The 21,047-nt window shown below is 43.1% G+C and overlaps 1 protein-coding gene across 1 annotated transcript in view; it reads left to right on the forward strand.

Moving 5' to 3' along the window:
- LOC124796076 (acyl-CoA Delta-9 desaturase-like) overlaps positions 1–21,047 on the forward strand; it is a 145,535-nt gene that overhangs the window by 95,616 nt on the left and 28,872 nt on the right. The window contains exons 4-5 of the mRNA XM_047260162.1: positions 3,485–3,690; positions 15,737–15,922. Coding sequence (XP_047116118.1) covers positions 3,485–3,690; positions 15,737–15,922 — 392 coding nt within the window. The remainder of the gene's footprint in view (positions 1–3,484; positions 3,691–15,736; positions 15,923–21,047) is intronic.

Here is a 21,047-nt window from a genome sequence, read left to right on the forward strand (position 1 = left end):
GATGAAATGTATGTTGAGATAAAAGAAATTATTCAGGTAGTGAAGGGAGTCGAAAATTTAGTAGTCATGGGTGACTGGAACTCGAGAGTAGGAAAAAGGAGAGAAGGAAACATAGTAGGTGAATATGGACTGGGGCTAAGAAATGAAAGAGGAAGCCGCCTGGTAGAATTGTGCACAGAGCATAACTGAATCATAGCTAACACTTGGTTCAAGAATCTTGAAAGAAGGTTGTCTACATGGTAGAACCCTGGAGATACTAAAAGGTATCAGATACATTATGTAATGGTAAGACCGAGATTTAGGAACCAGGTTTTAAATTGTAAGACATTTCCAGAGGCAGATGTGGACTCTGACCACAATCCATTGGTTATGAACTGTAGATTAAAACTGAAGAAACTGCAAAAAGATGGGAATTTAAGGAGATGGGACCTGGATAAACTGAAAGAACCAGAGGTTGTAGAGAGTTTCAGGGAGAGCATAAAGGAACAATTGACAAGAATGGGGGAAAGAAATACAGTAGAAGAAGAATGGGTAGCTTTGAGGGATGAAGTAGTGAAGGCAGCAGAGGATCGAGTAGATAAAAAGACGAGGGCTGGTAGAAACCCTCGGGTAACAGAAGAAATATTGAATTTAATTGATGAAAGGAGAAAATATAAAAATGCAGTAAATAAAGCAGACAAAAAGGAATACAAATGTCTCAAAAATGAGATCGACAGGAAGTGCAAAATGACTAAGCATGGATGGCTAGAGGACAAATGTAAGGATGTAGAGGCTTATCTCACTAGGGGTAAGATAGATACTGCCTAAAGGAAAATTAAAGAAACCTTTGGAGAAAGGAGAACCACTTGTATGAATAAGAAGAGCTCAGATGAAGACCCAGTTCTAAGCAAAGAAGGGAAAGCAGAAAGGTGGAAGGGGTATATAGAGGGTCTATACAAGGGCGATGTACTTGAGGACAAAATTATGGAAATGGAAGAGGATGTAGATGATGATGAAATGGGAGATACGATACTGCATGAAGAGTTTCATAGAGCGCTGAAAGACCTGAGTCGAAACAAGGCCCCCGGAGTAGACAACATTCCATTAGAAGCCTTGGGATAGCCAGGCCTAACAAAACTCTACCATCTAGCCAGCAAGATGTATGAGACAGGCGAAATTCCCTCAGACTTCAAGAAGAATATAATGATTCCAATCCCAAAGAAAGCAGGTGTTGACAGATGTGAAAATTACCGAATTATCAGTGTAATAAGTCACGGCTGCAAAATACTAACGCGAATTCTTTACAGACGAATGGAAAAACTGATAGAAGCCGACCTCGGGGAAGATGAGTTTGGATCCGTAGAAACGTTGGAACACGTGAGGAATACTGACCCTACGACTTATCTTAGAAGAAAGATTAAGTAAAGGCAAACCTACGTTTCTAGCATTTGTAGACTTAGAGTAAGCTTTTGACAATGTTGATTGGAATACTCTCTTTCAAATTCTGAAGGTGGCAGGGGTAAAATACAGCGAGCGAAAGGCTATTTACAATTTGTACAGAAACCAGATGGCAGTTATAAGAGTCGAGGGGCATGAAAGGGAAGCAGTGGTTGGGAAGGGAGTGAGACATGGTTGTAGCCTATCCCCGATGCTATTCAATCCGTATATTGAGCAAGCAATAAAGGAAACAAAAGAAAAGTTTGGAGTAGGTATTAAAATCCATGGAGAAGAAATAAAAACTTGGAGGTTCGCCGATGACATTGTAATTCTGTCAGAGACAGCAAAGGACTTGGAAGAGCAGTTGAACGGAATGGACAGTGTCTTGAAAGGAGGGTATAAGATGAACATCAACAAAAGCAAAACGAGGATAATGGAATGTAGGCGAATTAAATCGGGTGATGCTGAGGGAATTAGAGTAGGGAATGAGACACTTAAAGTAGTAAAGGAGTTTTGCTATTTGTGTAGCAAAATAACTAATGATGGTCGAAGTAGAGAGGATATAAAATGTAGACTGGCAATGGCAAGAAAAGCGTTTCTGAAGAAGAAAAGTTTTTTAACATCGAGTATAGATTTAAGTGTCAGGAAGTCGTTTCTGAAAGTATTTGTATGGAGTGTAGCCATGTATGGAAATGAAACGTGGACGATAAATAGTTTAGACAAGAAGAGAATAGAAGCTTTTGAAATCTGGTGCTACAGAGGAATGCTGAAGATTAGATGAGAAGATCACATAACTAATGAGGAGGTATTGAATAGAATTGGGGAGAAGAGGAGCATGTGGCTCAACTTGACTAGAAGAAGGGATCGGTTGGTAGGGCATGTTCTGAGACATCGAGGGATCACCAATTTAGGATTGGAGGGCAGCGTGGAGGGTAAAAATCGTAGAGGGAGGCCAAGAGATGAATACACTAAGCAGATTCTGAAGGATGTAGGCTGTAGGGAGAGTTGCATCAAACCGTCTCATTACTGAAGACCACAACAACAACAGTCCTTTTGAATACTAAAGGACGCCTAGCGTTACTGGAAAGCGTCGGTGAACATTTTCTCTCTAACAGAAGATGTTCCCCATGACGAGGCCTCTCACCCCTGGACTTTCATCACAAATACTTTCAAACACACTGTTAATGCACGATGTTAGGGATGAAACAATTTCCACCATTAGTCAGTTACAATTTGTAGAAACACTGGGGTAGGACTTGGCTAAGACTCTTGTGTGGGAGTGCGGGCAGTATTTGGAAGGTGATTACTTGAGAAACAAATGAAAATGACATAGTAATGTCATATCCAAACGCCTTCTGTATCTTTGTCTGGTTGGTGATAGTGCGCCCAATGTTTCAACATTACTGCCAAGACATGAGTGAGAAAGGGGTGTCATGGAAATAAACAATCAGGCGACGCTGGGTAATGAGCTAGTGCTTCAGGCGAAGCATATTGAAAAAAAAACGTTCAAGGAGGACTGCTGTGATATTTGCCCTTGTATTCAGGAGTGGTTCACTTGAAATTGGGGCTACAGAGAGGATAACTACATGGCGAAATTCGGAACGGCAAAGAAATTTTGCTGACGTAGAAGAATTGCAGAAGTTGCTTATTAAATGTACGCCAAGGGCCTTGCAGCAGTGGTAACACCGGTTCCCGTCAGATCACCGAAGTTGAGCGCTGCGCTGGGGTATCACTTGGACGAGTGACCATCCGGTCTGCGGAGCGCTGTTGGTAAGCAGGGTGCACTCAGCCCTTGTAAGGCACGCTAAGTAGCTACTTGACTGAGATGCAGCTGTTCCGGTCTTGTAAACTGAAATACTGCCGGGAGAGCGGTGTGCTGACCACTTGCCCCTCCATATCCGTATCCAGTGACGCCTGTGGACTGAGGATGACACGGCGACCGGTCGGCTCCGTTGGGCCTTCATGCCTTGTTCGGGCTGAGTTTAGTTTAGGTTTAGCTTACTAGATGTAGCAAGTGCTTTTGTGGCCTGCAGAGCCGGAGACTGAGGGCGCGTGTGTGCGTTTGCAGAACTGTCTGTACATCTGGGTGCGCGACCACCGGCAGCACCATAAGTACAGCGACACGGACGCCGACCCGCACAACGCCACCAGGGGCTTCTTCTTCTCGCACATCGGCTGGCTCATGGTGCGCAAGCACCCTGACGTCATCCGGCTCGGCAAGACCATCGACCTGACGGACCTCGAGCAGGACGCCTTCGTTATGTTCCAAAAGAAGTAAGTGACACTTTTACTGAGGAAGTCTGAGTGGTTTGATACCGCCCGCCACGGCATCCTCTGCTGTGCCAAACTTCTAATCTCGTAGTAGCACTTTACAGCCAAAGCGTTTATTATTATGGTCTGGAACAGTTCCAGCAAGACTTACTGTATTTTATGGTGTGTTATTGCACAATCTTTTATTATTATTGTACAGAGATCTTACGAGGGTGAGTCAAATGAAAACCTTAAATTTGTAATAACAAATTTAAAATTTGGCGCCGTTATCCTGTAAGTTGGTAAGCGTGCTACAAACAGCGCGCAGAATGGCCTGTAGGTGGCAACATAGTGCACATGCACACATATCGTCCCAGTATCAGTATAAAGATGGCCGCCACACTTGCGATTTGCACCAGGGAAGAACAGTGTTCTGTTGTTCGGTTTTTGCGTAGTGAAGGTGTGAAACCTATTGAAATTCATCGAAAAATCAAGGTTCAGTACGGCGATGCATGTTTGTCACTACAGCAAGTCTACGAATGGAGTAGGAAGTTCGCATATGGTGTGACTTCAGTAGAAGATGCTCCTCGTTCAGATCAGGCACAACGAGTTGACTCCACAGAACATTGAACAGTTGAAGCCGTAGTGAAGCAAAACCGCCGAGTGACACTGAATGACATTGCAGCATGTTTACAAATTAGTCATGGGTCAGCACAGCACATTGTGCATGATGTGTTCCAGTTTCAAAAAATGTCTGCAAGATGGGTGCCACGGCAGCTGACTCCTGAAATGAGACAACGACGTGTTGATGCTTGTGAAGAACTTCTTCGGTGCTTTGAACGAGAAGGTGATAGCTTTCTTGCAAGAATCGTTACTGGGAACAAAACTTGGATTCACTTCCACCAACTGGAAACGAAGAGAGTGAGAAAGGAATGGCGCCATTCCTCATCACAAAAACCAAAGAAGTTTCGAACAGAAACATCAGATGGGAAGGTTATGCTGACTCTCTTTTCGGACGAAAAAGGCGTCATTTTGGAGCATTACATGCCTAGAGGGAGCACTGTCACCAGTGCACCATACACAGATCTCCTAAAAAATCATCTGCGGCCCGCAATCAAATCAAAGCGACGTTGATTGCTGTCAGCAGGTGTCCTTTTGCAACATAACAATGCAAGACCCCACACAGCCAGTACAACAGTTGCAAAAATCACAGACCTGCATTTTGAGTGTCTTCCTCATCCACCATACTCACCAGACCTTGCCCCAAGTGATTTTCATATGTTTGGACCACTCAAAGACTCAATGGGAGGAAAGAAGTTCCGTTCTGATTAAGAGGTACGCTACGCGGTGCATGAGTGGTTGCGCGGACTACCAAAAGAATTTTTTTCTAAAGGAATTTATGCACTTTGTAAGCGCTGGATGACTTGCATTGAGCGTGGGGGAGATTATGTTGGAAAGTGATACAGCTTTGTACCACTCCTGCACAATAAATATTATTTACATAATATCTAAGGTTTTCATTTGACTCACCCTCGTATATCTCGTGATTTTGATGAAATAATGTAAGTACGGTATTGTGTCACTTAAAACTTAGTGTCGAACTTGTCGGAGATATTCGTCACAGCGTACAAATGGCTCTGAGCACTATGGGACGTCACAGCGTACACTCCACTGCAAGTCGCAGTATGACATCTTAACATTTTGGTGGACGCACTTCAAATTTTCATGGGTCGAGATACCTTGCGACTTTTAGGTCACAATTAGTGGATTAGGTCATTTATCATTCTCATTGAGAAATTTTGTATCCTATATAGAGTGAAGTCCCATATAGACAGTTGACTGCTTTTGATTAAAGGTACAACGTTTACAAATCACGTGAGATGAATGATTAATTAAGTAATCGGCTTCCATCTACTGTTCACATTCATTTGGGCACATTTTGTGCTCCATGGTGTTATCTTTCTTGCAAACGTTCTTGCGGCATTGCACACACATATTTTTGTTCTGTTACTTTATTCCTGGCACATATGTAACTAATTATAGATCTTTCCGTTTGCCAGATCTACGCTCCTTCACTCCTGTCCCATTCAAAAAGCAGTCAGTGTCGTTGGGAAGCGATCGAGGCTTATGTTTGCGTCAGATGTTCTCCCGCTATACCAAGAGAAAGATTTTGAAAAAATCATCTTTTGTTATTATTATCAGGGATTTTGAATCTCATTACATCTAATTTAGCCAGCAATATGGAGATGTTCACAGAAAAGAGCAAATGGCCATCGATACGCGATTCTGGAAATTGTCTACTTATTCACATCCGCTGTACTGTATTTCCTCTAGTGGCATTGCAGTCCAAATTCGCTACTTTCTCCCTAGTCTCCTGATCTATTTTCATTTTTGCCGTTCATTGTTGGTAAGAGAATTAAACGTCCGCCTCCGCAGCATAGCGGTAGCGTTACCGCCTACCACACAGGGGCTCGGGTTCGATTCCTGGCAGGGGACTGGGTGTTGTGTGTCCATCATCATTGACTCGCCAGTCGCTGATGTGGCGTCACATAAAAAGGACTTGCAATACGGCGGCCGAACTTCCCCGAAGGGGCCTCCCAGCCAACAATGCCATACATCATTTCACATTTCATTTCCAAGAGAGTTAAACCTTCATGTAGAAAAGAATACTGACTACATAAGAAAAATCCAACAGCATGCCTCGAGGAGGACAAAATGTATTTAGGAAAAGTACTCGAAGTCGCGTAACGACGAGTACGTTGCAAACACACTTACTTTACAAACGTCAGTATAGTCTTGTCAACAACTATTGCGCACTTGTTAATGGTGACATCTCTTACGAATTACGAACACCTGTCTAGGATGGTACCCAAGCATTAGCGCAATCTGTCTTACATTGCGGAAACCAAATCGTGCAACCAACACCTGCTGGCGCACCCTTTGAAGAGCTGACAGGATAGTCCTACCTTAAAATGCTCAACTTGTATTTCTTATAACTACTTACAGGCAGCGTAAGGGGATAGAAAAGGTGTTTCTATTTCTTTCGACTGAACTGGTGCGCTGTTATGCCTGTCGCACGCACACGTGGCGTGTAGCTGCGGTTCCGAGGTAAAGAAACCCGACAACGACCGGGAGACCGGTTTTCTGAGCACATGCATCTCCGTGACGCATTCAGTGGCGTGATTGATGGAGAGTGACACGGTGCTCGGACGGGCCCAATGGGGGCATTTAGGGCCAAAACGTGGAATGTTTCCTATTTTCAAAAGTGCGGTTAGTACATAACTGTTCTCTGTATTACAAAAGCTAATATCAGTCATTTGCTGCGTTACGCTGTCTTGTAAGTGCGAATGACAGGCCACGTGGAAGGTTATAATTTTCCAAAATTCTGCGGATTATCCTATTTTATCGATACGCTAGTTCCCTGCGTGGTTACAAGTATCGATCATTCCCTGGTGCCTTGATTTTCTTACGTCAGTGTGTGATAGTCTAATTTTTTTCTCTTCAGGGGTAAATGAATCATGATGGAGGCCAGTTCCTGAAGGAAGAATTCGAAATAATTCGCTGTAGTATGGTAGTTATTATTATTGGCAACTTTTCTATCGGGGCCCTTGAAGAACAGGCTTGGGTGATTGCACTTGCTATGATTTTCGTGAAAAGTGTTATATAAGTTTCGGATACTGTACTTCATGAAGTCTTCCTCAATCTGTACTACACTCCTGGAAATGGAAAAAAGAACACATTGACACCGGTGTGTCAGACCCACCATACTTGCTCCGGACACTGCGAGAGGGCTGTACAAGCAATGATCACACGCACGGCACAGCGGACACACCAGGAACCGCGGTGTTGGCCGTCGAATGGCGCTAGCTGCGCAGAATTTGTGCACCGCCGCCGTCAGTGTCAGCCAGTTTGCCGTGGCATACGGAGCTCCATCGCAGTCTTTAACACTGGTAGCATGCAGCGACAGCGTGGACGTGAACCGTATGTGCAGTTGACGGACTTTGAGCGAGGGCGTATAGTGGGCATGCGGGAGGCCGGGTGGACGTACCGCCGAATTGCTCAACACGTGGGGCGTGAGGTCTCCACAGTACATCGATGTTGTCGCCAGTGGTCGGCGGAAGGTGCACGTGCCCGTCGACCTGGGACCGGACCTCATCGACGCACGGATGCACGCCAAGACCGTAGGATCCTACGCAGTGCCGTATGGGACCGCACCGCCACTTCCCAGCAAATTAGGGACACTGTTGCTCCTGGGGTATCGGCGAGGACCATTCGCAACCGTCTCCATGAAGCTGTGCTACGGTCCCGCACACCGTTAGGCCGTCTTCCGCTCACGCCCCAACATCGTGCAGCCCGCCTCCAGTGGTGTCGCGACAGGCGTGAATGGAGGGACGAATGGAGACGTGTCGTCTTCAGCGATGAGAGTCGCTTCTGCCTTGGTGCCAATGATGGTCGTATGCGTGTTTGGCGCCGTGCAGGTGAGCGCCACAATCAGGACTGCATACGACCGAGGCACACAGGGCCAACACTCGGCCTCATGGTGTGGGGAGCGATCTCCTACACTGGCCGTACACCACTGGTGATCGTCGAGGGGACACTGAATAGTGCACGGTACATCCAAACCGTCATCGAACCCATCGTTCTACCATTCCTAGACCGGCAAGGAACTTGCTGTTCCAACAGGACAATGCACGTCCGCATGTATCCCGTGCCACCCAACGTGCTCTAGAAGGTGTACGTCAACTACCCTGGCCAGCAAGATCTCCGGATCTGTCCCCCATTGAGCATGTTTGGGACTGGATGAAGCGTCGTCTCACGCGGTCTGCACGTCCAGCACGAACGCTGGTCAAACTGAGGCGCCAGGTGGAAATGGCATGGCAAGCCGTTCCACAGGACTACATCCAGCATCTGTACGATCGTCTCGATGGGAGAATAGCAGCCTGCATTGCTGCGAAAGGTGGATATACACTGTACTAGTGCTGACGTTGTGCATGCTCTGTTGCCTGTGTCTATGTGCCTGTGGTTCTGTCAGTGTGATCATGTGATGTATCTCACCCCAGGAATGTGTCAATAAAGTTTCCCCTTCCTGGGACAATGAATTCACGGTGTTCTTATTTCAATTTCCAGGAGTGTATATGACTCTTGGGACAGAATTCGTAGTAGTTTCTTCTGCTAATTCATGACTAGAGAGAGAGGGGTTCTCCTTTGTTTTGGCCTTTGTCATGTTGATGTGTCTACTGCATCACTACAAACACTCTTTCCTGTGACGAGTGGCTGGAAGAAAGCATGCAGCTGGTCGCCTGAGATGCACGAAGCTTTTTGCGCGACGATATTACCTACGGTGAACCTCAGCTAGGATTTCTTATCTATTCCTTTGAATATACAACAATAAATACGTAGAACTCGGCCCCCTATTTGAACTTCACTTATTCCAAAATGATGTTTACAAAAAATTGTTGTTGTTATTTACCTACGACAGAATGACAAACTGTTAACCACCTCCACCTTCCATCGCTCTTACAGCTACAGTTGTTAGTCTGTAGCACTGCAGACATCTTCGTTTTATAGGAGACTAAGAACTGTAGCTATAAGAGCAAACAAACTGAAGCAATGATTGTTTTCCTGCAAAGTGTGGCTATTTCAATTAGCTTTCGTGTCTTTTTTATTGTTTTTTTTTGTTTGTCATCATTTTATAACTGTTGGAGACGATTGTATTTCGAAACGTACTGCCTTTGTCTTTGTCTTGGTATCGTGCCTCCTTTGTTTTGTTTTGAACTTTGAAATACGAAAAGAAATCCAATCCAACAATAGTTTATTTACTGCAAACAATATGCCACAATATGAATCCTTATCTCAGTTAGTTGTTCAGTGTTGCCAGTCACAGGAAGCTGCCACTTCCGAAAGGAAAGTCAAAATAAGCGGTTATGAAACAATAACTACCTGAATGATCTAAGTGCAGACCAACCATCATCATTGATTATTTTACTTTCAGACCGGTTTTTGTGTCACAAGCATGGACGAAAATGAGCATCACAGTCTTTCCAGCGCAACCAAGAAGTCGTACCAAGCAGCATACAAGACACGGAAAATTCCTTCTGATGGGCAGCTGCATTAATTCGCTTATATGGAGCACCAGAATGCACAAGGGTAAAAGGAAAAACAGCCAGTGGATTTTATTGCTCCTTTGTTCCTTAAGTGATTCGACGGAGAAACAGAATTATAGTTGAGTCTCATGTGATTAAAATGAAGTGTATCTTGCCTGTCGTTAACACGGACTGAATCTTTCGTGCAAGATCGACAGGAATGCTTGCTTCCTAAAGATTACAGTCGTGGTTAATAAGACATCGTCAGAGTCTTCATTCCCGTCTGAGTAGGTCCGAATATTTTTCCAGCATGCCTTATGAAGCCAAGTGAGTGACGTCCTTTGGCGTCCAACTGGAACACCGCTCCACGCTGTTCGAAGCTGGATCTCCTCGATCAGCGATTGGAACTCTACTAATAGAACTAACGATACCAGAATCCACCAGAAAAAATCTGAGTCCGCGTGCGAAAGATATATTTGGTTTGTGAGCGGTCATTTTGTAAGGTACCTGAGAATGGTCATCTGACTATTGTATTAACGGCTAAGGGAAAACTTACGTCTGGTGTTCGTCATCTGTTCCTCGTATGCCATTAAATAGTACTATTGATTGTTGAAAATAAAAAGTCAGTATTAATCTTTGTCGTTATCTGTATGTACATAGCTTCATTAGAGAAGGACGTTAGAGGAAATATTTCTGCTCTGTTTAAGGAGCCATTCTAGCATTCGTCTGGCCAATTTAGGGAAACCACTGAAAACGACAATTAATATGGCTGGAATGCTCTGTTTCTGATACAGTCTTACTTACAGAACACTATCAATCCTGAAATACTGTCGTCAGGTATTGACTTATTTCACGGCCATGTACAGCATGTTAACTTCTGCTGATTGTAATTTATTTTTGGCATGCAGCCAACTTTACCAAACTGACAGTACTTTGTGAGGTAGCCACTGTTGTCTATTGTGTTACTGTCTTTTGTACTTTCCTCTAATTCGTGCGGTTCATTTTTCTTGTAATAAGTATACGTAACTGTTGCAATGAGGATTTTTTTAAACATATCAGTACATAAGACGATTTCTGTTTCGATTACAAACAGCATTTAAGACGTATTTATTTGCTTACAGGATATCTGGTTTCACGGAAACGTGAAGGACAGGTTAAGGTGCCTGCACTGCGGAAGGCCGGCAGGGATTTCTAAATTCTTCGCCCCCCCCCCCTCAACCCCCTCACGGGCTGTTGCTGCATTGTTGTTAGTGCTAAGTTTCCTTCCTCTGCTCCCCGCCCACAACCTTCTCTGGCAATCGCGGAGCTAAAAGTTACGACACTATACCATCGGTTATCCTAAGAAACAAGAAAAAAACATACAATTAGCATTCTTCTGAATTACTGTTGACAATCATTAGAAGGACTACTAAGAGGGCTGAATAGACTGCAAAGTGGGGGAAAAATATTTTCTGAATATGTTGTATAATATTCAATGTATGTCACATGTTATATCCTCACTGTCATGTATAGCAAAGGACGTGCAAATTAGTAATAAGCATTGCCGTTCAATGTACTGATTAATGGATATCTCAGAAAAAAATTGGAAGTGTCTTTAAGAGTCACAACAGACGTTGTAGATGCGGAGCGTACTGTAATAAAAGCGGTTTTTACGTCACGGAGCAGGACTCATTGAGCTTACGCCAAGCGGCGCGTCTGACGTCAAGCTGGAAACCTGGAATGCCGCTGACCTAACTGAATATTACCGCAGCCGTACTGGTTCCGCCGCTCGAGTTGTGTGCTAAGCGTCTGTGACAGCGAAAGCGTACCGCCCCGGCTTGTCCCGCCGTGTTTATGGCCCTGAGACATCTCCAGCTTTCGGTGGCGCCTTCAGCGGCACGGAAGTACTTTAAAATAGGTTCATTAGTGGACAGCGCGACGCCGGTAGGAGCTTGGTGACTGGAACGTTAGTCAGTAAAGCCTTATGTTCTGTGTACGTAACTGGTGTCCGGAATAACGTTGCTATGCTTTTAAGGTAGAGGAATGTCTACTCCCTTTTTAGACGCGCTTCCTCACATATTCGAAATCATTAACATAGTAAAATACCAACATTTCTCAAATATATTACGCTATTTCTAATTTTCCTCTGTCTGCCACGTACACTCATGCTCATAAATTAAGGATAATTGCAGAATATGGTGCCACACAACGTGGCACTACACAAAACTGGCGCTAATAGCATAGGCACATAGGGAACACACACGACACAGATTTGTAAGTCCACGGTATTGGTGATAAGTTGAGAAAACCGTCCCGAAACACATGTGCTACAAAACGCCAATGTTTCCTGCGCATGTACCCTGACATCACCATGCACACGTACACACGCCGCACAACAGGTTGGCATACTCTGGATCAGGTGGTCGAGCAGCTGTTGAGGTATAGCCTCCCATTGTTGCACCAGTGCCTGTCGGAGCTTCTGAAGTGTCCTAGGGGGTTGAAGACGTGCAGCGATACGTCGACCGAGAACATCCCAGACGTGCTCGGTGGGGCCGTGCGTTATCGTCCATCATGAGGAAGGTAGGACGCACTGCACCCCTGAAAAGGGTGCAAAATAACGTCCCGATACACCTGACGTGTTACAGTTCCTCTGTCAAAGACATGTAGGAGTGTGCTTGCACCAATCATAATCCCAGCCCACACCAACAAACCACGACCCCCATACAAGTCCCTTTCAAGAACATTAAGGGGATGGTATCTGGTTCCTGGTTCACGCCAGATGAAAATCCGGTGAGAATCACTGTTCAGACTATACCTGGACTCGTCCATGAACATAACCTGGGACCACTGTTCCAATGACCATGTACTGTGTTCTTGACACCAGTCTTTGTGGGCTCTCCGGTGACCAGGGGTCAGTGGAATGCACCTTGCAGGTCTCCGCGCGAATAAACCATGTCTGTTCAGTCGTCTGTAGACTGTGTGTCTGGAGACAGCTGTTAAGTGGCTGTGGTAACGTCCCGAGCAAGTCTACTTGCAGTACTCCGTGGCCGTCTGTGGCCACTGATGGTGAGATATCGGTCTCCTTGTGGTGTTGTACACTGTGGACGTTCGGTACTGTAGCACCTGGACACGTTTTCTGTCTGCTGAAATCGTTGCCTTAATCTAGAGGATACACTTTGTGGCATATGGAGGGCCCGTGCTACTACATGCTGTGTTTGACCAGCCTCCAGTCGCCCTAGTATTCTGCCCCTCATAACGTCATCAATATGTGTTGTTTGAGCCATTTCCAACACACAGTCACCATTAGCACGTCTGAAAACGTCTGCAAACTTAACTCGCTGCACCTTACTCTGACATGCACCAACACACCTCTGCGTATGTGGACTGCTGCCACCGCCACCGTGCGACGACCGCAGGTCAAATTCAGGGCATGGTCATACCCCGAGGTGATTTAATCCCGCAAACAGCCCACCAGAGCGTTGTTTCATCATGTATCAGCATTATCCTTAATTTATGAGCATGTGTGTACATTGCTGTGGCCATCAGTATAGTGCACGCAACAGAAATATTTCAATATTATTCATTTATCAAGAGCGTAGTGACGTCTATTCACAAGCTCTAGTGAAAAAATCTTCCAAAAAACCGTCTCGAAAAACTGTGACACGTACCGCGTGATTAATTGCAAGTAATCATTTTTGTGAAATTTCAGAATCCCTTGGCTTGTTCAAATGGCTCTGAGCACTATGGGACTTAACTTCTAAGGTCATCAGTCCCCTAGAACTTAGAACTACTTAAACCTAACTAAGCTAAGCACGTCACACACATCCATGCCCGAGGCAGGATTCGAACCTGCGACCGTAACGGTTGCGCGGTTCCAGACTGTAGCGCCTAGAACCGCTCGGCCAACCCGGCCGGCAATCCCTTGGGAGTTATAGTATATTTCCATTTTGTACTGCGATGCATCTGACCAAGATATCGGTTATTTTTTATCTTAAACTCTGTCATAAAACAGTAAAAGGTACATACAATTGTCGATATAATGAACCTTATAAAATATTCTGACATTTTTACTGTTCAATTAGGAATGCTTTATCTTTTAATTCGTTCACGACTTGAAAGCAAACTAGGAGCCCTTCTATTTCTTTATCGTACTTCATTCATCTAATATGTCATCACCGTTCATATTATTGTGTCAGAGCTTTTAAAGAAACTGTATTAACATGTTTGCTCTTCAAAAGTTTTCGTAGTATCAAGAGTTATCCCCAGTTGTCTCTTGGATTATAGGCCGAGTTCCTTGCAGTTAACTAAAGTAGCTCCGAATACTATTGAAAAGTGATTTCAAGATCTGCCTGGTACTGACGTTTATTTCCTTTAATTCGTCGCTATCATTTCTCTTACTTTGTTAATAATATGATTCAAATGGCTCTGAGCACTATGGGATTTAACTTCTGAGGTCATCAGTCCCCTAGAACTTAGAACTACTTAAACCTAACTAACCTAAGGACATCACACACACCCATGCCGGAGGCAGGATTCGAGCCTGCTAATAATAAACTATGCACTATATAAATCATTCTTTCCTGCAATCTTAGCAATTTTCTGTATTCGAAGTTGTGATTCGTAATCCTGCATTCGAAAGATTAAAACTATTGTCCAAATGTCTTAAAGGAATAGGATCGGGAACATAAAGCTGGCGGCAGTTTCATAAAATCTATCTGCTAACTCTGGACGTTATTCAAGTGTATTTATAACTTATGCTGTGTTATCGAACGTGTTTGGAGCCTTGGTGAGTATCCAAATTAGGTTAACCCACTACAAATCTACTTTTAGGATTCAGCATTGTTCTTGTTTTTGCGGTGAAAAATATATTTTCCGTAATGACTGGTTGTACATTTAATAGATCACCTAGTTATAAGTGTCGAAGGATATGAAAGAGAACCAGTAGTTGAGAAGGAAGTGTGATAGCGCTGTAGACACTCTCTGATGTTCTTCAATCTGTACATACAGAAATTTGGAATGGGAATTAAAGTTCACGGACAATAAATAAAATAATGCACTTTTCCGATGACGTAATTCTATCAGAGATAACAAAAAGCTTGAAAGAGCAACTGGATGGAATCGATAGTGTCTTGAAAATGGTTATAAAATTACTATCAATAAATGTAAAACAAGAGTAATGGTATGTAATCGAATTAGATCAGGTGATGCTGACATAATTAGATCAGGAAGTGAGACACTAAAAGTACCCGATGTATTTTTTGTGTGGACAGCAAGACGTAAAGAGTATATATATAAATAATGGCAGCAGCAAGAAAATCGTTTCTAAAAAAGAGGAATTTTGTTACATCGATGTCTTGTCCAAAGGCGTTTGTGTGAAGTGTAGCCCTGTACGGAAGTGGAACGTAGGCGATAAGCAATTCAGAAAGTGAAAGTTGAAGCTTTTGAAATGTGGTGCTACAGAAAAATGCTTAAAATTAGATAGGTAGATAGTGTAACTAACGAGAAGATGCTCAATATAACTGGGGAGAAAAGAAATTTGTGGCATAACTTGACTAAAACAAAGGATCTGTTGATAGAGCACATTCTCAGATGTAAAGAAATCGTTAATTTCGTAATAGAGGAAAAATGTGGATGAGAGGAGTGAGGGGGCTAGGGGTAAAATTGTAGATGGAGACCAAGGAATGAATATTACAAGCAGGCTTAAATGGATGTTGGCTGTAGTAGTTATTCAGAAGTGTAGAGGTTGGCACAGGTTAGTCAAGTGTACAGAGCTGCAGAAAATCAGTCGTAGCACTGAAGACCATAACAGACTCACTAGTCATTTAAAGCATGTTATTTGATGCATAAATTGTCCTGCTAATTTTATTCACATTTGTGTGGAACCATTTGAAGTCCATTTCGTCTGATGAGGCGTAGGTTACGAAATGGGTTGTCGATACTGTGACGAACCCCTCAAGCGTTATGTACTCACAGTTGTTTCTGATTTATACGACGTGATCGTGTTGCAGGTACTATAAGACGCTGTACGCGATATTCTCCATCATGCTGCCTGTGGCCGTGCCGATCTACGCGTGGAACGAGCAGCCGTGGATTTCACTGATGCTGTGCTACTTCACCAGAGCCATCCTAACCCTCAACATCACGTGGCTCGTCAACAGCTGGGCACACCTCTACGGCACCAGGCCGTATAACAAGTGAGTCTGCACGCAGCGAACTACCTTGCGGACTGGTCTAACTAGCTCCACAACGTAACGTGCTACAAAGAGAACGTGCCGTATTCTTTCTTTTACTGCCGTGAGTAATTGCACGTGCCAAATGGGAAATACTACGGTTGTTTGTCAGACATTAAGCTCGTCAGATTCAAGATGTTCTGGCACCATAGCAGTACGCAAAGTAAGTTATACACTGACACAAAGCAGTAGTAATACACCGTTGTGTTATTTCTGTTTTCCTTTTCCCTTGTGTAATTGTCTTACACAAATTTCATGCGTCTCCTTCCCAGGTCTCAAAATAATTACTGTATATAAAAATCTACATGACTACTTCTACAAATCATATATAGTGCAAGGTCATGCGTATTGAACTATTTCTGCAGATAAAAGAAAGTTGTTATTTTTACTGAAATATTTTTTTTTAACTTAGCTTGTTCACTGTAGTCTACTGCTCGTGTTCGTATTTTCATAATATTTTAATTTCTTGTATTAATCTAAGTGATGAGCTTTTATTTTTGTTCATTAATAAGCGGCACGATGGGAGGCATGTGTCGCCATCAAAAGCTAATGAATGTCCACTGATGAGTAAAACTTAAGGATGAGAGCAAGTTTCACATGATGTGTCGCTGCAAAGCAGCATAGCTCGATGAATCTTGGACCATACATAAAAAGATCTTCTGCAGTGTAATGCGGAAAGATATAACCAATGAGACGAACAGAAATGAAGCCTGACATTGTGAGGAGCGAGAAAGCCGTCTTAAGGTAATTCACTGAATAAAAAAACTTAATGTCAGAAAACGTTTAATAGCTGGATCGCACTTTCCATTGTACAATTAAACTATAATGACTAGTTTCGGTTGCTTTCTAGAACCATTTTCAGAATGTTCAAATTGTGAAAAGACTTGAAAATGCATTGAAAACCTTCAGCATTAGCTACAGTCGTTCAATGACACGCATACGTGTTATGGGCCAATAAGAATAGGAGATTATGTTGTTCAAAGCATCTTCGAGGGCGAGGTTGTAAACTACAGTCTTACAAGATGCAGGTAATTAGGAAGGAAAAAGGCCAGCTACATTAGTAAAAAATGCATCAAATACAACTGCTCTTTTCCTGCTTTATTACGTGCGACTTGTGAGATTGTTGTTTACAGCCTGTCTCTCTCTTAATGAAGCTATGAACTTCATACTGTCCTAGTCTTGTTGGACCATAATACGAATATGTCATCGCATGACTGTAGCTAATGATGATATTTTTCATTGCTTATTCAACTCATTTTTTTCTATTTGAACGATTTGAAGGTTGTTGTAGAATGTAACCGAAACTAGTCATCATACTTCACCTGTGTAATGAAAATTGCTCTTTCTAGCCATAAATAGTTTTCTATATTGAAATAAATTATTTAAGAAATGAAATTTTTATTTAAAGGTCATAATCACAATGAAGTCACTGCGATTCATGCCGGCCCCCAGGACATTACAAATGGCGGAACACGTTTCTCAAGCGTCTGAGTCCCAACAAAATGAAGAACATATAATTTTAAAATTTTTGAGAAAATTAACCGTTATCATCCTAGTAACCAAAAAATACAGGACGAAATCAGCAAAAATTAAACACTCAATTGTTTTAAGGAGGTGGTTTCATTTTGGAATATAATTTCAGAATGTTTCATAAACTTAACATTTATTATCACAGTAAGCAACGGCTACAAGAAGAAACTGGCAGAAAGTAAAGAATCAGCTGTTTTAAGGAGATTGTTTGACTTTGGAATTACTAGGACATACTGTTTCCTACCACCAGTTATTTCACGTGAAAAATTTGAAAGCGAATTCGCATTTTTCCTAGACACAATACTGCGTCACGAAACATCCGTGAAATCATGATGCCTCAAACAAATTATTATCCCATATAACAAGCCAAAATGGACCTAAAATTTAATAAATCTTGTATCAAAACAAAGTACTGCTCCAGTGGTTCCATTTCGAAGCTATTCACAGGAGCAGTACTGCAAACTCAAATTTACGTTACAATAGCTATACATACAGGGTGGTCGGAAATTCCCGTTACAGACGTCGAGGACTTGTAGAGGGGAGTGAGTACATCGTATTTTGAATAAGAACCCATGTCCGGAAACGTCATCCAATGAGACTACAGAGCGTCAAAGTTATATGCACGGGCGTCTGTAAATGTACGTATACACGGGATGATTCCGTGATGACGTTACAGACTTTCTAGGATGATGGAGAATGATAAATGTTTTAATTTGAAGTAAGGGTCCCTGTACCGGAAACGAACGAGTCGAAAGTTATAAACGAAAACCGTTCTGATACCTCTGACAGTTGAATACATGTACCGGTTCTTGTGTTGCGAAGAGTGTAGGGCTGGTAACTTTCAGAGGTGGTAGTGTGGACAAAAACGAGAAAAAATGTCAAATAAACGTGGGCTATAAATTGCATACCTGAAGAGCTATGACCATCCGTTCATCTTCGCTGATGTAAAACATCTCCTCTTCTGAGCAAGTGTTCATAACTGTTAAGGTGCGCACTTTAGAGCCCACGTTTATTGGACATTTTTTCTCGTTTTTGTCCACACTATCACCACTGAAAGTTATCAACCCTACACTCTTCGCAACACAAGTACCGGTACATGTACTCAACTGTCAGAGGTATCAGAACGGTTTTCGTTTACAAGTTTCGACTCCTTCGTTTCCGGTACAGAGATCCTTACTTCAGATTAATACATTTATCGTTCTCCATCATCCTAGAAAGTCTGTTACATCATCACGGAATCACCCCGTTTATACGTACATTTACAGACGCCCGCGCCTGTAACTTTGACGCTCCGTAGTGTCGTTGGACGACGTTTCCGGACATGGGTTCCTATTCAAAATACGATGTACTCACTCCCCTCTACAAGTCCTAGAAGTCTGTAACGGGAATTTCCGACCACCCTGTATATTTACTTTCACCGTCAGTGATCTCCTTAATATGGCCACTGTAAAAAAGAAACCGCATTTCACAAGCTCCCTAAATCACGCAGCACAATCTTTGCACCGACTATTGCTTTGAACGCTGTGACTGTTACAATATTCTTTATTCGTAGAAGTTCCCCAGTGTACCAACAGATGTATCCAGCACCTGTCGTTTCATGCTAAAGCTAAAGGCATTGGTACAAAAAAAAATTAATAAATGGTGGTTTCAGGCTGCAAACACTGGTTCTCAGAGGGTTAAGGATGCGTGTGGTTACCACAGACGGAATGCATGCTCCGTAACGTGCCGCCCCGCTGGCCACAAGATTGGTAACCAGTTCTTGTGATAGGGCGTTCCATTCCTCCATAAGTGCTGTTGACAAATGCTGAATAGTCGTTGGTGCTTGTGGATGTGCTGCAGAATGTCTTCCCAATGTTGGAAGTAGCATTATATGGCGAATGGTGTGAACATTTCAGAAACACTGTCGAACATGATCGTTTTGATGGGCCAGGTATTATGGTGTGGGGAGGCATAATTTTTCTTGGAAGTACTGACGTCCACATCTTTGAACACGGTACACTCACCGGTCAATGTCGTAGTGACACCGTACGACTTCCCCATGTGCATCTTTTAAGAGGTGAATTCGACGCTGATGTCATTTTTATGGATGGCAATGCGCGACAGCATCGAACTGTGAAGGTGGAGGAGCTTTTGCAACGAGAGGATATTCGGCGAATGGACTCGCCCGCCCGTACTCCTGACTTGTATCCCGTCGAACACGTGTGGGATGCGTTAGACGCACCACGTCCACGAGCACCGGACCAGCCAGTAGTTGTCAATCATCATAAATCGCGGTGACTTCAGTGTAATTATTGTCTTTGAATAAAAGAGTCATTTCTGTTTGTTTCATCACACATTTCTTTCCGTTACCTTTTGTACTATACTATATTAGTTCTATCTACGTATGACCAAAATCTCATCAAGCCATATCACTTCCCAGTGACATTTTATGCGAAAGTTGACTCGTCCTTAAATTGTGCACACAACGTCATGGATATAACTGTTGTGATTGCTTTAAAAAAGCCTATGCAGTCTTGTCCTGAGCTTGAGCAACATCAGTATTCTAAACTCAGATGTCGACATGCATGCACAAGAACCAATTGGAGACACATTCCTATATATTTTGGCTGCAACGTACGAGAGAAGTTTGAAAAGTGCGTGCAAAGTCCGAGAGATGGCACCACCGGCGCGTATCGAGGTCATGTTTAGTTAGTAGCATCTTTGGAAAGATCTCACACCAAGTTTCAGCCACATTGGTCTATTTCTTTGTGTTTGGCATTCGTGTGAATCAAGGAAGTCGAGTGATTGTCAAAAAATGGACGAAAAATAATTTCGTGTGGTGGTTAAACATTACTTTATAAAAGCCAAAACGCCTCAGGATACTAAAGAGAAGCTTGATAAACATTACGGTGACTCTGCACCTTCGATTAGAACGGTTAAAAAGTGGTTTTAAAATTTTCGGAATGGTCATACGGGCACAAGTGATGCTGAGCGATGGACGCCCTGTGGAGGTTACGATTCCAGAAATCATTTATAAAATCCATGACATGGTGATGGATGACAGAAGAGTTAAAGTGCTAGTGCTGTGAGCATCTCGATTGAACGGGTACATAAGATTTTGCATAAACATTTGGACATGAGAAAGCTATCCGCAAGATGGGTTCCGCGATTGCTCACGCTTGACCAAAAACGGAATCGTGTGAAGTGTTGCAAGGATGGTTTGCAGCTGTTCAGGAAGAATCCGCAGGACTTTAAGCGTCGTTTCGTCACTGTGAATGAAACATGGATACATTACTATACTCCTGAGACCAAAGAACAATCTAAACAATGGGTTACCAAGGGAGAATTTCCACCAAAATTGGTGAAGACCATTTCTTCGGCTGGAAAGGTTCTGGCGACTGTCTTTTGGGATTCGCAAAGGATAATCCTCATAGACTATCGGGAAAAGGGTTAATCTATTACAGGTGAATATTATTCATCATTATTGGACCGTTTGAAAACCGAGCTGCAAGAAAAACGCCAGCGATTAGACCGCAAAAGAGTCCTTTTCCATCACGACAATGCACCAGCACTACCTCAG

Source organism: Schistocerca piceifrons, chromosome 4, assembly GCF_021461385.2.
Source record: "Schistocerca piceifrons isolate TAMUIC-IGC-003096 chromosome 4, iqSchPice1.1, whole genome shotgun sequence".
In the NCBI taxonomy this organism is placed as follows: domain Eukaryota; kingdom Metazoa; phylum Arthropoda; class Insecta; order Orthoptera; family Acrididae; genus Schistocerca; species Schistocerca piceifrons.